Here is a 16889-nt window from a genome sequence, read left to right on the forward strand (position 1 = left end):
TTTTATCTAGTTTTGACATAGTCTACTTACAGAAACTTAAGATCATTCCTATCCAACATATCTGATTTTGTAAATTAGTTTTTGTTAGTTAGTTCAAAATTCAAACTATAAACAACAAAATCAAAGAGGTAGAAAATAGAAAAAAGAAAAAGAAAAAACCGCTAAAACCATTTTGTTCTTCATAATGAAAAAAAAAAAAAAGAAGAGAAAAGGAATCATTTTTAAATTTTCTCCCCAAATATTTATAAGCGCACATCAATGGTTTTTCATAAAATAAAATAAAATAATAATAATAAAAGAATCCACATCCACAATTATTATTTTTTGTACCATGAAATTGTGCTTGAAATTATAGCATGAAAAATGATATATAGTCCAATTAATTAGATTATTTTATGTGAATAAGGACTGACATCGATGTCAATAATGTAGCTGAGTTCAACATCATTTATTCATATTAAAAGAGTTGTGCTACTTTGTACTCCCTATCATAATTCTATTACTTTATGAATAATACTTAGGTCCTTATTAGGAGGATCTACAACATACTTACTGCTAATACTGTTGATGTTGACCGATAATAAATTGATAGGTAAAACTTTAATTACTAAATTATAGATGATAATCAAATTACTATCTCTGATTTGGTAAGTGAATATTTACCTACCATATTTGATTTGGTAATTAAAGATTACATGTTAATTTATTATTGGTCCATATCAGGGTGAGTATATTGTACAACATACTGCACCGTTGATGAGGATCTATAACATACTTTAATTAATTTATTTATTTTATATAGGACAAAGTAAGAAAAGCACCCTTATTAATGTTTAAAATTTGGAAATATATAACCCCTAAGGACTTTTTTAGTATATAAGTGCATTAAGTTTGAAAAAATTATCAAAGAAGGGCTTGAGTCACTGTTTGGTTACAAATTTAGTCAGGTGCATTGCACATGATAAATTATAAACCAATTAAATCCACCTAAGCATACACAGAATTAAAACAAATAAATCATATAAGCTATAATAAGAAGAAGAAAAAAAAAAGGGACACTTTAGTTTTTTCAATATTCAGACCCTTATTTGCTCAAAAGTTGACTGTTAGGGATTTTTTAGAATGTACAAGGATTATATATTTTATCTGTATACCATATGAGTGCTTTTGGTTCGCGACCCTTATATATATGTATATGTATTTGGATTTAGGGGTGAGAAATTTTTACTAGTGTGGGTGAGGTAGTTGACACTGAGGGATTGATTTAAATTTTAGATTCTAAATTTATTTTGGACAAGATTTGGGCAAATTTTTTACTAACACATAAACTTAAAGATCTCATAATGCAAGAAAAGTTTATAATTTTTATATTTTAAAGGCTGTACTTTATTTATGTAAAATAAAATTAAAATGAGATGATTTATAATATCATATATATTAATCTAACTCTGACACACTTGCATTAATTTTTTTTTTAATTCTCACAAGTTTTAATCACCCAGACTCCCCCCCCCCCCCCCCCCTAAAAAAAAAAACCTTCTTGTCAGATGGAATGGTTTTATCTCATGTCAAATGGATCCAAGTCCGTTTATTTATTAGTAGATTGATAAAAATTTGGACCACTTGCAGAATCGAAAAGACCCTAAAACCTGTGCCATATCAACGGGGATTAAGATGAAATAGATTATTCAAAGTTCAGAGTTGACCTCAGTTGTGTTAAAACTTGGATTTGGGGTGGGTGGATACCTTGGCCAACCCAAGTTCCACCCTAGTTGGATTTAAGATCATAAATAGAAAGGGTTTGGATGGAAACCCGACCCGAACCATATTATAATGGGTCTGATCCCCAAACTAGTTAAAACGAAGAAGGAAGAGTTCTTGCACTCCTAATGGAGTGCCAGCTCTCTTGCTTGTCAACCGTACGATCTGTTTTCTAACACCCATACAAACATTGAAGCTCAATATCAACGGTCTATATAATAAAGTATTGGTGGCCCGAATTTGTAGACTAGCATCGCTGACGCCGAATTTGCTTATCTCAGACCGAGTGCCCCCACTAAGGCGAGCAAATTCTTAAAAGTCGCATCTCTCTCGACTCTACATTCTCTCTCTACATTCTCTCTCTATCCGCGTTCTCTTTCAGTTCGATTTCTCTCTCTATCGACGCATTACAATCGACATATACACAAGTGCTGCTATTTTCTCTGCATCGAAAGCTTAGGGTATCGCAATCCCAATCTATTCGAATTTGCTCAAGTGATGAGAGATACAATCATCAGAGTATTTGTATCGTAGTGAACTTAGGGTTTTTGGTTTTACGTAGTTGTTTCTGTTAAATCCTTAAACCTGGTTGGTCGATCTGTGAATGGACTCGCGAGATTCGTCTTCGTCGTCTTCGGCGGCCGCTAACAGAGATGCCTCGTCGCCGGACGGTGACTGCGTTTTATCTGTCACTGCTGCGCTGGCGAAGGACGCCGGATCGTTGTTTCACTCAGGGAAGTTCGCCGAATGCGTTGACGTATTGAATCAGCTCTTGCAGAAGAAAGAAGATGATCCAAAGGTGATTCTTTCAAAATATTTTTGGGATTTCGAGTCTTTGAAGTTGTTTTTAGTTTTTTTAAACTAAATTATATTTTTCGAATAGGTTATAATCATATCATTGTTTGTTGCCGTAGTGCGTTTTAACATCCTAGTTGTAGTGAATACAGTTGATTAAATGTAAGATGAATCTCTGATTATGCGCGGTTGGATTTAATTTTTAGAAATGTTCAGTTATTCAGTATAAACGTATTAGTTTTGATTAATTTCTGATTACAGAAGAAGCATTTTTGTCCTTGCGTATCATGTACACTGTTGCATGACCATGTGTGGTATTTTCAGTTAAGCAGTTATTTGTGGTTATTGACTTGGAATTCTTAATTTTGAGGCCTTCTTGTGGAATGTTTAGAGATTGGTATGATTGAGGGATGCGAATTTACATAAAGTTTGTTTTACGGGTTTCCCTGAAGCAATGTTAAGATAAATGTGAAACTCAGGAGCTGTGAGAAATCCGGGCAAAGGTTTGAAAGGTGATTTGATTGCACCACGCTTCCTCCTGCCCACATGTAGATCCGACTTTCCGCAAGTATGTTCCAGTAGAGCTTAATTTGGAAAGTAAATTGAAATGGTTTAGGAATTGTTTGTTTTGTTATGAACTCTGAGAACAGTAAACAATATTTAGAGAGATAAAAGAAGAATGCCATCAAAAAATTGATTTTTTCAACTCTATTCATCGTAGTACTGTTGTTAGAAATCTGTCAATCCAATAAGTTTTCAAAACTGTCTGAGGATTAAAATCTACATAGCACTGAACCCAATAGGTTCTTAAATTTGTAGACTGTGGACATGCAATGCATTGATGATAGATTAGCTATACTCGAGTTAGTGGCTTTTAAATGGGGGGAACATGGAATGCTGGATCAAGTTAGCAACAGACGATAACTCTTTGAAATTATTTTTAGTGTATACCTAGTCTAAACGTATAAAAAAAACTTAAGAATATGCTTAATACAAGATGGTTTCATGAAGACGGTCTAGTGCAATCATGTTAGTATCATGAGTCAAGAGAAGTTCAAAGCAGTTTATTTTTGGAAATTATGATAACCTTATAGTCTCTCTCTCTAACAAACAAAGTCTAATTAAACATTTCAATAAATGGAATGGGCATTTTATAAAATTTATTCTTGATCCTTGGTGGAAGGGGAAGAATTTATTGCGAACATTTGATCACAGACTTATTAGAAGGATGGCTCTCAACAAGAACGATACCATCAGTGTTCTCATCAATAGTGGAAGCTGGTGCAAACTTTTGTAATTTTAATGAAGAAGTGGAATATGTATGGAATGTAATAACAACTCATCCAATTCAGCAAGGGAAGATCAAATAATTTGGCAACATGGTAGGTTCTGTTTTAAAACAGAGTGGAAACGATTCAGAATATCTTATCCTAAGAATGGAACTTTGGATGACCTGCAGCCTATTACAGTACTTGTTTAGTACTACAAAACAAAATTCCATCTCTCAAAGATCTTCAAATCAGAGTTATGAATTTAATTCCCATTTGCCTTAATTGTATGAAGGGTGGGGACTCAGTCGAACACCTCTTCTATCAATGTGAATTTTCTCAGACAATGGTTGGTAGAGATATTCAAGTGAAGTTGGGGGTCCTATCAATTATTTTACTTAGTTGAGGTTGGGGTTCCCAATAAATTTTAAAGGAAAACAATTGAAGCACAGATTATGCAGAATGATTTTCACTTTAGAAATTTGGAACATATGGAGGAACAAGAACCAAATTTTACAGAAGTACTGGATGCCTGTTAGAAGAGTAGTTTGGGAAGCTATTGAGTCCAAGGGAGTTTAGTTAATCATTGGTTGGAAGGGAGGAGTAATCACCAGATGGGGATTAGGGGGATAAAAGGGACTAACAGGGGGTGTTTTTTATCTTACTGGTGTCCTTTTGTTTGTAGAATTCTGTTGAATTTGTTGTTTATCGCTGCTAGTTTTTGGAAATGGGATTTTTTTGAGCATTTTGTACAGTAAGGGATGCCCTTGCTTTGTTCTTGTTGTTTTTGGTAATAAAATTGCACTTAGGAAATGTGTTTTCTATTTAGATTAGTGCTGATCTAAATGTGGAGATCTTGATATGGGAACTCATTGTATGTGTTATGCTCTATATTTGGAGCACATGTACAGCTTTTCAAATAATTACAAAACTGAAGCTAGCATTTATTAATTTGAATGGTTAATGGCATTTATTATGATCGCTCCTTTTGCTCCTGCATTTCATTTGTGGTATTGATTCATATGTTTTTTCTCTTCCCCAGATTCGTCACAATCTTGCTATTACGGAGTACTTTCAGGATGGTTGTTCAGATCCGAACAAGTTGATCGAAATGCTTAATAATGTTAAGGTATGCTTCAGTAGGGTGACTAATGCTCTGTAACAGATTTTGGTAATTAAAACCTTCTTCTTTATTCTCAAATGTTGTGTACATAATAGGAGTTTTATTTCTGAAGTTTATATGGAGATCAATGTAGTTTTTTTTAATAAAAATTTAAGATATAAGAGAAAGTTCTTGGAAAATGAGGAAATAAGATATAAGCTTTGGTATATAGGGCAGAGAAATTACAGGAATGGGTTAGGGATTATTGTAGGTGAATATTAAAAATGGATGCCTTGGAGTTTTTTTGATAAGGGGAGATGCAACAATATCAAATTATCGAGAGTCATTTACATGAGAAGTGACAATTAAAATAATGAATGGAAATGCACACTATGTAAGATTAGGTGAATCTATAAAATGGGAGCTTTGGGATGTTTTGGAAAAAATAGTAAAGTGACCCTTCCTTAGGAAACTTATTATTTATTTATTTAGCTTTGACAAGTATGACATGTGCATATAGATATAGCTGCATTTAAAAGCAGGGCTCGACCCTTGCACACAGTACATTACTTGAGCAAATTATGGCGTAACACATGGTCTGAGATTTAAGTGGCTACGTATAGAAAAATAGCGCAGGTGATGACAAAATACATAAAAAGTTGGATAAATTAGCACAAGGACAAGGACGTGATACAACATGTATATATTGACACGTGGAAGCCTAGAAGAGTAGGATACGGACATGGCGTGGGCACGATTATACATAAATAAAGTTGTTATTTATATGCATCTATTTTAGAATAACTTATTTCTAATTTCTATGTACATAATTTAGAAGATGAAACAACTGGGATATCATATTGATTAGGGTAAAATGCAAAATAAAAAACCCTTAACTATTGGCCTACTGCAACAAAGCCCCTGAACTATTAATTTGTTGCAACTAAGGACAATCCGGCAACAACTTGACTTGAAATAACAAAAGACAAATGTACCCTTTATTAAAATGACGTAGTTTTAGGAGTGTTGAAGTTAAATGGATGACTTGGAAAGGTCTAATCTCATAGACCAATGAAAATTGGACACCACAACAACACTTATCCCTAGGTCAAACAAAGTCATCTCTAACCTTTTGCAAGTCATCCCAACGCAAACCAGATTTATTGTTAAAAAAAAAAAAATTCCAAGATTTCTCTAATCTCTGTTACTTAGTTATAGAAACACATTAGTGCAATACTTTCTCTCAAGAAACGGACAGCGACGCTCCGGGCTAACGTCGTGATGGCTACTCTGAAGGATTCCAGTGAGTTAGGACAGTAATTGGGAGATTGAATCCCTGATATAGATTTTTAGAGAGAGAAATAATGAAAGAAGATAGAAAGATATCAGGGTAATTGATCTCGCATCAATTGCCTCTGCCGGTTCGTTCATGGTAGAGACAGACATTGTCAAAGTGGGTCTCTAAAAAAAAAAAAGAAAAAAAAAGCCCAATCTTGAATCTCAATCTCAATCCACAATGGAAAATGTTACAATGATATATATTGAAAGTGAAGTTTGTGCTACAAAATGAATAGATATTGATGATTTCTTGTGACCCATCTCAGCAGTTTGTACTGTGAATCAACTCCTCTTCTCATAAATTAAAGGTCAGATGGCACCATTCTTTAGCCCTGTGCTTTTTTTTTTTTTAAATCAGAAAGCATGAAGAAGATGAACAGTGATTGAGGGCATGAGGGTGTGTTTGGGTGTAACAGTATGTGTATGGGTGTAATGCTGACAATAAGGGGTATTAGTGTCTTTTCATTCTCATAAGGGCATTATGGTCATTAAATTGTATATTGTGTGCCACATCATCATTTAACAGTAAATTATGAAAGAAATCTTGCCGGAAGGGGCAATCTGCAACAAAATAGAATAGTTCAAGGGGTTTTATACAAGTTTTGTAGTTTAGGGGGTTTTCTGCTAAATTGCCAATAGTCCAGGGTTTTTTTTACACTTTACCCTATAGATTATTATATTAACTATATATGCTGCTTTGCTCCTACATTGTCATTATAATTATATTTTGTCCCATAGTGTCATTGCATGCTTGGCTTGTAGTGACCATGTGAATAATGTCAAATTGTTTTTTTTCAAAGATTAAATTGCTGGAACTTTGAGGTGTGTTCATATTGTTTTCAAGATTGTCGGATGTGGCTACTCTTAAACGTGGTAGTGTAACATGACTTATGTTGGGAGTTTCTGGAATGCCTCAGCCAACTGTCCGAGATGTGTACGTTAAATGTTCAAAATAATGAAATTTAATTCTAAAGTGTGGACGTGTTCATGAAGTGTTGGACACATGCCCATCCAGGATTGTCCATGAAGTGTTAGTGGTCAACACAACTATGACACCTTAAAAGTGTTCTTGCTTGTTAGGCTATGGATTTGGAGAACGAAATAAAGACAAATTTAGATTTTAGAGTTAGAAATCTTATGTGTTACCACTTACAAACACATGCTCTCTAAACAAAGATGAATATTTAAGAGAAAGTTAGAGAGTTAAATGAACTTATCTTGCTAGAGTAGTTAATTTTGTATTGTTAGAATGGCTAATTAAAGAGCATCTAAGGATTGTAAAGTAATAGTAGGAGAGGGTTTAAGCGCGCAGCTATGGGCTTAGCTCTGGTGGAATCTCCTCCTTTCAAATGGGAGGTTGAGGGTTTAAGTCCTAGTTGGACTAAAGAGGTGTGTGTAAAAATGAAAAATATATTCTAGTTCTTGTTGGCATGTTACACCAAATCTAGCTTGCTAGCAGATCTAAGAAATTAGAAATGCAATCTTTAACCTATCTTATACGGTTCAGATTGATTCGATTTAGGCGGCTTCGTTGGCTCGATTTTAATTTTAGATACAAAGATGTCAATAAGGAAGTTAAAAAAGTAGAGAGAGAAGCTAAATATAGAGCATACAATTATTTCTATTTTAGTTTAGGTACAAAATTTGTGAAGAACATATATAAACTTGCTAAACTGAGGGAGAAGAAAAGTAGAGATGTTAAATATATTTTAAAAATCAAGAGTGAATATCAAGCTTTTTAGTTGAAGACAACAAAAATAAAGATGAAAAAGTTACTTTGAAAAATAGTTAAATGAAATCATTTAGGAAATTTAGGTTTGAAGAATATGGTAACCTTAGGGATACCATATTTTTTCATAGGATTAAGGATTGCAAGGTTCAAAATGTATCAGTGAAGATGAAATTAGGAAGGGTTTTAGGACAAAATGACATTCCTATTGAGATTTGGAAGTGTTTAGGGGATAATGGCGTGCCTTGATTAAAAAAATTGTTTAATAAGATGTGATCGACTGAAAGAATGCTTGATGAGTGGCTCAAAAGTACCTATATGTAAAAATAAAGAGATAAACAAAGTTGTATTAGTTATCATGCTAACATAGACAGACTCCACATCAGAATCATACCTATGAATCAGCTTTATTGAGTAGAGTTGCATCTAATTGTCTGTTCCTTCTCTCTACTTCATCTTCTGTACCTAGGATCAAAATATTATTATCTCCTTGTGCAATTCTGTAAACTTTTTTGCATTAACAAATAAGTTGTAATTTTGAGGTCTTTATTTGTTATATTGGTGCATGTCATGTACTTTTTTTACCTTTACTATATTATGTTAAATTTATTGTGGAAGAAGATGATGCGTTTTTATTTTAGTTACTTCTTTTTCTTACATTTTGGTTAATTATCTTTTTTGATATAGAAAAGAAGCGATGAACTTGCTCATGTATCTGGAGAACATGTAGATGCTGTTAGCAACCTCGGAAACAAAGCTATATCAGGATCTAAAGGGACCAACAGTATGGCTCATCAAGTCCCTGCAGCAAATAGTTCCTCTGTGGTTTACGCTGACGAATTTGACACTTCTGTGACCATGTTAAACATAGTATGTTCACTTGATGTTGCCATAGTTAATTGATCAAATTGCAAGCATCTAGCCATTTACTAACTTATTTAAAGGGTTCAAATCCTTTTTCTTTTTTTCCTTCTCGTTAATTTGGATTACATGTCTGTTTAAAATTGATCTTACACAGGCAGTTATCTGGTTCCATCTTCATGAATATTCAAAGGCGTTCGCAATTCTTGAATCGTTATATCAGAAAATTGAACCAATAGATGAGGTACATAGACATTAGTGTTAATCATTTCGGTCTAATGTCTGAATTCCTCTGCTTATATTTTCTTTTTTCCTAATTGTTACATGCAGGCAACAGCTCTTCATATTTGCCTTCTGTTTCTGGATGTTGCATTGGCGTCCCGTGATCCATGGAAATTTGTAGTAAGTTTAACTTCCTGGATTTTGACTAGTTTTTTTTATTAAAAGTTTCCACTATGTCTTGAATTTTTTTTGTCAACGATGTGTCAGGGATGATAATTTATTGTTTTAAAAAGAATGGACCATGACGCTTAAGCCTCGTTTCTTTTTATGTGTTTAAGCTATTGCTTTTCCTTCTACTGGTACATCCATGTCTTGAGAAGAGACTTCTCTCATTGATTTGTTTTGAACAAAAAAATGTATCCATTTACTTTGGGGTCCCTTGCTTGGAGAATGGAGATATAGGATTAATATTGCCATTAGATGCTAGTCTCATTAATCTACAATCGATTCGAAATTTATCCAGCTTTTGCTTTATAATGTTAAGTTTAGTTTCTCATTTCCTATATAAAAAATATGTTATATATGGTCACAATAAATTTGTTTTATTTTTCTTTTATGGGTTTTTTCCCTTTATGGTTATGGCAAAATATAGGGGCCTAAGGGCCTTTGTTTATTTCTTAATGCATATTTGTTCCCTGGAGAATTGCATTTATACCTCATTGCCGCAACCAGTATCACCACCCATCATCGTCATCATCATCTTATTCTTCATTTTAAAATTAGATTTAGTTAATTATATTAATTGATATAATAGCTGAGAGCAGCCGCTTTGTGCAAAAAAATGCCGAATGTTAGTCCATCTTCTGCCTTCCCCTCACAACACCTTGCATAGGCACCACCACACTGGGTATTAACTTTTTACAATTCCTTACCTAATTCCTTACCATGTTTGTCTTCATCTATTGGAAACACTAGACAAAACTTGGGCTTTTATATTAATTTTACAAAAAACTCTTCCGTAGTTTAAAACTTACATACGTGCCCTCATTTTAAACTAGCTCATCACTTCATAACTAGGTGGTTTGAATCATGTAATCTTCATCATGCCATGTTTTTTTTCAGTAACTGGCATATTATGGTTATGCTTCCGAGTCAACATGCAAGTATTTATGCTGTATTTTAAATTGCTCATCTACTTACCAATTTTTTATATTTTGTTTTTGAAATTGATGTTCCTCCTTCCAGTGTCTTGACTTATAGAAAATTTCATCATCTGAGGTAAAATAATACTTGATAGTATGAAAGATATAATGCCTTTTTATTTAGCATTTAGTGTTTAATATTTTTACTCGTTTGTACTCTCTGTTAAGAGATTGGCAGATTTAATGCACCATTTTATTAACTAGTCTAAATTTCCAAATTGTGTTTTGATTTTTCTGTCAAGATACATGTATAATTATAGTAATTAGTATTTGCAGGTATGATAAACTAGTGTTGCATATTGGATAGTTGACGCATATGATTAGGAAGACTGCATATGATATTGGCCACATGATTAAAGCAAGAAAGATCAGGTGGATTGGCTTCCTGTAAAAGTTTTCAGATGGTAGTATGTAAGACTGTCCTTGTTAAATGGTGCAAGTGTCCCAAATTTGGATTTAGATTTTGGGGGGAGGGCACATGTTCCATTATATTGATCTGTATTTTTTATTATGATGTTATGTTGGTATATCTTGGATCCACCATTCATATGACGGAGCATTGAAGAGTGTGTTGCCAATACGTTCAAGGAAAATAGGACCTTGTCTCTGGCTTCGGCCTTTGTATAGCTCTTGGGACGCATTTCCTGTTTGAACTCTTTCTAATACATTTTACTTATAAAAAAAAAAGGTTCAAGGAAAAATGTTGCTTTTGGAGTGCTGAAGGTACCAACTGGTTTGCATATATTGTCTCTAGGTGATATAAGAGACATCAAATCGGATCCTTCCTTGTTGGGTGTTATAAGTAAGGGAAGCTGTTATCCCCCACCATTTTGCTTATATTGACTTTGAAACCTCCCCAAGAAATAGAATGAGTTAAATAAAAATATATGCTTTTAGAGCGTTATCAGTTGTGTGATGATACATGAATTGTATGTAATTGTAGCTTGGACGAAGATGTCGGGCAAAGAGTGGCAATTGGCAAAACCAGAATTCTGGTTGAGGCTGCATGGAAGGACGTGTTGACCTTGAATCTAGGCTCCATTTCTTTGCGTGTAAAATATTTTCTGTGTTTGGTTGTCGTTAAATATTTAAGAAGAAAATAAATATTAAAACCTAACAAAAATAACTTATTTATCAATTTTCGGCAAGCTATTTTACACGCCCTCGACTGACTTTTGCCAAACACCGAAAAATAAAAATAAAAGAAAATATTTTACCTGAAAAAAGAAAATATTTTCCTCGGAAAATATTTTATGTCGAAACAGACGGAGCCTAGAAATTACTTTTCTTTTATAAAGCAAAATGTTAGAAAAAATATATGAAATTCTTGAGTTCTTGAGTTCCTTTGCTTTCAAGTTTCAAGCATTAGTAACCTCCTTAAGACCCTCAGCTCTTATGCACTTTAACTCCTAAGGAACCTCCTTTTGCTAGATAACATATAGAGACTAGAGTTTGAAGGAAGGAATGAGAAGAATAATTCTACTGTTTGATTTAGTAAGGAATGAGAAGAATAATTCTACTGTTTGATTCAGTTTTCTCAATACAGTTCCCAAGAATTCAGAAAACAGACATTTTTAACTGTGGAAACTGTCAACCAATCAGATTTTTGTACAGTTTTCTAATTTTCAGTTCTTAGCTTAGAAAACTGAACCAAATAGGCTATATCATCTTGTCTTTGTGGTGAAATGTCAAGGTCATATAACTTATGATACTCAATAAGACCTTTGATTGAGGACAATAAAAATTTCTTGCTTTAGTGAGGTGCGATAGCCGATCCCTATTTCCCTCTTTTGTTTTTAAATTCAGCACATGTTCCATTCTGTCTCCTATCTTCATATTTTCTCATTCCCAAACTCAAATTCATATGTGAACAAACTCTTATTCACGAAGCAAGGCCACTGCCATAATCCTTAATCTTAAAGATTGTGCTGCATCAGCTTTGATATTAGAGAACTAGGATAATGGCAAAGCACAGCTGAACTTCTAGAGGAAGACTTATTTGTGCTTAGCAAGAACAACTTTTCTTCGAGCTTGTTGACATGTCGGAGAGCATTGAGATCCAACCGAAGGAAATCAGAGGGCAGTGGTAATGGTTCCATCCAAAGTTTTGGTGCTGAAGACACTAATCATGATTCTGAAACATCACAACCCAATGAAGATCTGAAACTTCAGTGAGTATTGAAAGGGGTGAGCAAGGTGGGCACCTATCTTAGGACCGATTCAAGGAATTAAAGAGACATGATCAAGCACTTCAAGGCACCATGAGTGATTTCTGCGTTAAGTGCTGAATAGGGACAGATTTGAGCAAAGAGTCCATGTGAATATCATCAAGAAGGTTCAAGTGACTGACTTTGGTGATGGGCTTGTAGACATGGAAAACACCCATTTCAGTTGGATTTATGATGAAGTTTGTTATAGGTTTGGTTTCATTATTTTTTCTCTTTAGCTGAAGGGGGGACATATTGTTGGCTATATAACTATAGTTCTTAGGACCTATCTGGATCTATAGTTCTTCACTCAAATATAACTTTATGAGGTTTTATTCTTAAGGCGGATGCAGTTTGCAACACAGTGGTTTGGTTGCCAGATTTGCCTCTCGTGGAGATCATTACTGTCCCTAGAAGTTCACTTTGCAATGTTTAGTAACTTTTGACCATTGTCTTTGAAGCATCAACCTATTCTTTGTGGGGATTCTTGGAATGATTCATTGCACTTCTACAAGCTACGTGATGGTCTTTGACATGTTCCCCGCCTGTCTTGGAATATTAACTTAATGTTTTCCTCCCTTCCCAATCATCTTGCAGATGTCTTATTTCCTAATTACATAAGCATTAGATGGTAGACTGTCGCAGCTGGCAATGAATATGCTAGTGAATATCTTCACCAATCCACCATTGTTGGTTCTAACAATCCTAATCTTCTTTCCCTTTCAATATTTGGAAGTCTTTAGTTCCTCACCACCAAAGTCAAAAGTTTGAATTGTTTGCAACCAATGGAAGGCCAACACCTCTTTCATGCTTAAAAAATGTCGTACATTGCATTCTGTGTTTTGTGCTATTGGATCCCGAATTCTCTTGTCTTGTCCGCGGACTTCTGCTTTGTGGAAAAGATGTTTGGCTCGGCTAAGGTAGGTTGGTGTGCCCCAGATCACACATCCCTCTTCTTATGTGTTTTTCTAGTTTTGGCATGGGAAAAGGAGTTCTGTGTCAGTGTACTACTTTGCTATTACTTGGTACATTGGGATGTAGTGGAATTGGAGAATCTTTGTATAGAAAATTGCAACATGGTTAAAAGTTGGGGGAAACGCAGAAAAAATCAAAGAGATAGGACAGCAACAGACAGCATAAAAAAATAGTGCAAAGGAAACCATATCTTTTCTTTGGGTGATAAATAGTTCAGAAATATGGAATGCGGTGGTGGTTGATATAGCTGATTTTGATCAACAAAGTACAAAAAATTGTTGTTGCCTGGGTGGAATGTCGGAGAATTATTGAATAACCTAGATTATGGTTATTGTGTCAAAAGGTCAGACAATTGGAAGAATTGTTTGAGGACTTCTTGGAATATATACTTTTTGAGCAAATTTGCTCTCTTCTGTAGTTCTAAATACCTTTTGCTTGTACAAGGTTTGGCATCTTCAATTTCTGAATTCATTTGTTGTTGTTATTCATTTGGTGCTTTTTTAGTGTGCCGATATTGAAATCAAATGTTTTGGTTAAGACGTGATGAGCACATGGATCTGAAATTATCTGCTTTCTTTTTCAGTTCCTATATTCTGGTTTATTTACTGAAGTGATTCCATTGTGATTTCTTATCATCCAGGATGTAATTAGCTATGTGGAGAAAGCTTATTGTGTCAACAGTTTGGTCAGTCAAGGTGACAATGGAAGCTCCATGCAGCAACAATCTTCAAATCTAGTGGGAAAATCTTCTTCATTTCCAAGCAATTCATCTGCCACCGATGCTTTTAATTCTGATTTGGTTGCTAGTGCAAATGCCTCTGAAAATTCTTTATCTAGAACTTTATCAGAGGAGACTGAATATGAAACCTTATTGTGGACACTAGCACGACCGTCTGGCCTCCAATCTTCGAATGATTTTTCAAGGATCCCAGCTGATCAGTGCATTTCAACCACTGATCTGAGGCTCAAGTTGCATCTTTACAGGGTTCGGTTTCTGCTTCTTACTAAGAACCTCAAGGCAGCTAAGCGTGAAGTTAAGATGGCTATGAACATAGCACGTGGGAAAGATTCTTCCATGGCTCTCCTCTTAAAGTCTCAGCTTGAATATGCTCGTGGGAACTATCGTAAAGCTATCAAGCTGTTAATGGCATCAAGCAATCGGACTGAATTGGGGAATTCGATCATTTACAACAACAATCTTGGGTGCATCTATTATCAACTTGGGAAGTATCACACATCAACTGTATTCTTTTCCAAGGCATTGAGCAACAGTTTGTCTCTACGGAAGGAAAAGCCCTTAAAGCTCTTGTCTTTCTCACAGAACAAATCTCTCCATATAATATATAATTGTGGTGTGCAGTACTTGGCTTGTGGGAAACCAATACTTGCTGCTCGCTGTTTTCACAAGGCTAGTTTAATTTTTAACAACCGGCCTCTCTTGTGGCTCCGAATAGCAGAATGTTGTCTAATGGCGCTAGAGAAGGGACTTCTGAAATCCAGTGCAGCTCCATCCAACAGATCAGAGATTAAAGTTCATGTTGTTGGAAAGGGGAAATGGAGACAACTTGTAATGGAAGATGGGACTCCAAGAAATGGGCATGTCGATATTGTTGGAAGGGGCGATTTGTTTTTGGGTGATGATAGACAGCCTAATCTCTCGATGTCCTTTGCAAAGCAGTGTCTTTCCAATGCCTTGTACTTGTTAGACTGTTATGAGTCTAAGTATTCAAAGTCAGTATTGTCTTCAAGTTCCACCTTGGAGGAAAATGAATCAAGAGAAACAGCATCATCTAAGAATACAAACTACAAGAGTGTCTCCAGTGGTGATGCAAAGGCATCTAGTCTGACAGCTGGCTCTGGTCAGGCTAATGCAAATGGGGATGTGAAAGAACAAAAGGTTGGAAATAGTCCTAATACTGCGTTACAGAACTCCATCTTGGATTATGAAAATAAATGTAGAAAAGAGAACCATATTATCAAACAAGCTCTTCTAGCTGACTTGGCATTTGTAGAGTTGGAACTGCGAAACCCTTTGAAGGCCCTGTCGGCAGCAAGGTCTCTCTTGAGCCTTCCAGAATGTTCCAGAATCTATATATTTCTGGGAAATGTATATGCAGCTGAGTCTCTCTGCCTGCTAAACCGTCCAAAGGAAGCTGCTGAGCATCTCTTTTTCTATTTGTCGAATGGTAGCAATGTTGAACTGCCGTATAACGAAGAGGACTGTGAACAATGGCGAGTGGAGAAAACCATGGATTGTGAGGAGTTGAATGGTGGGTCAGTGACTGCCAATAACTCTTCACTCAATGAATTACAAGGTTTTATGTTCCTTAAGCCTGAAGAGGCACGGGGAACTCTTTATGCAAACTTAGGTGCCATGTCTGCAATCCAGGGAGATCTTGAGCATGCTCACCAGTTTGTGATGCAAGCATTATCCACAATACCCAACAGTCCAGAAGCCATTCTTACTGCCATTTACTTGGATCTCATGTTTGGGAAAACTCAAGAAGCTCTTGCCAAGTTGAAACAGTGTAGTCACATTAGGTTCCTCCCTGACAGCTTACAATTAAATAGTTCTTGTTAATTATTGTATTGGTGGATTTTAATTGTTCATGTCCAGCCCACCCCTCACTCCGTGTTAGCAGGTAGATCCAACAATCCTTTTTATGAGGATCTGTAACATATATATAGTTCAATCAGGGAATAAGCCTTTTTTTTTTTCTTTTTTTTTTTTTTAAAGGAATTTCAATTTTAGGTTCAGTGATTGGAGGTGTGGCTGAGATTATTTTGGTTGTCACAGATGCTCAATTATAAGATCTGAGGTGTAGTTCTGATTCAGAATATTGTCTTTTAGTGGCTAACAGGTCGGGATTCAAGAATAGGGAGGTCATGTATTTTTCTCGAGAAAAAGAAACTTTATTCATCCTAGATGTCAAAGCGTGGTCATTTTTTCCTACTACATTTTATTTCTCTTATTTGTTTTTGTGTGTCAAAATGTACAATTGTACTAGTCAAGGTTGTACTGCTTCTGCCCATGTTAAAACGATTCAATGGGTAGGCAAAGTTAAATGTGTGATATGGCTTTCTCTGGAGTGGCCAAACCTTGCCCCCACTGCAGGGACGGAGTAATTTTGCGGAGGACTCGACTCTACCTATGGCTATTTTATATATATATATATATATATATATATATATTGTTTCTTGAAATCTTATAAGCTTTGCGTCTTGGCATGGTTCTGCGGCTTCTGCCTAATTTTGAGGTTAGCTTGAAAGAAGAGTAGGATTGTACCAATTGCGAATATACTTTAGATGCTTTGACTTGTGTATTGAGAAGGAAGTGAAATGTGTCTTCTTTAATATAGTTTTGATAATTTTGTTGGTTCAGTGGTTAAAGTTTGAGCTATCAGGTATGAGAATATAGTGGTTCTCAAT

General features: G+C 35.2%; 1 protein-coding gene across 1 annotated transcript; it reads left to right on the top strand.

Moving 5' to 3' along the window:
- The first annotated feature begins 2032 nt into the window (after positions 1-2032).
- LOC132277330 (uncharacterized) lies at positions 2033-16298 on the top strand. Its single transcript, XM_059779170.1, has 6 exons — positions 2033-2560; positions 4867-4953; positions 8681-8863; positions 9012-9098; positions 9185-9256; positions 14101-16298. The coding sequence occupies exons 1-6, from the start codon at positions 2366-2368 to the stop codon at positions 16039-16041; spliced, it is 2565 nt and encodes an 854-aa protein (XP_059635153.1). The 5' UTR covers positions 2033-2365; the 3' UTR covers positions 16042-16298.
- The last annotated feature ends 591 nt before the right edge of the window (positions 16299-16889 follow it).

The sequence above is a fragment of the Cornus florida genome, unplaced genomic scaffold (genome assembly GCF_030987335.1).
Source record: "Cornus florida cultivar Cherokee Brave unplaced genomic scaffold, ASM3098733v1 CherokeeBrave_3.0.0_Hap2_Chr10, whole genome shotgun sequence".
Taxonomy (NCBI): domain Eukaryota; kingdom Viridiplantae; phylum Streptophyta; class Magnoliopsida; order Cornales; family Cornaceae; genus Cornus; species Cornus florida.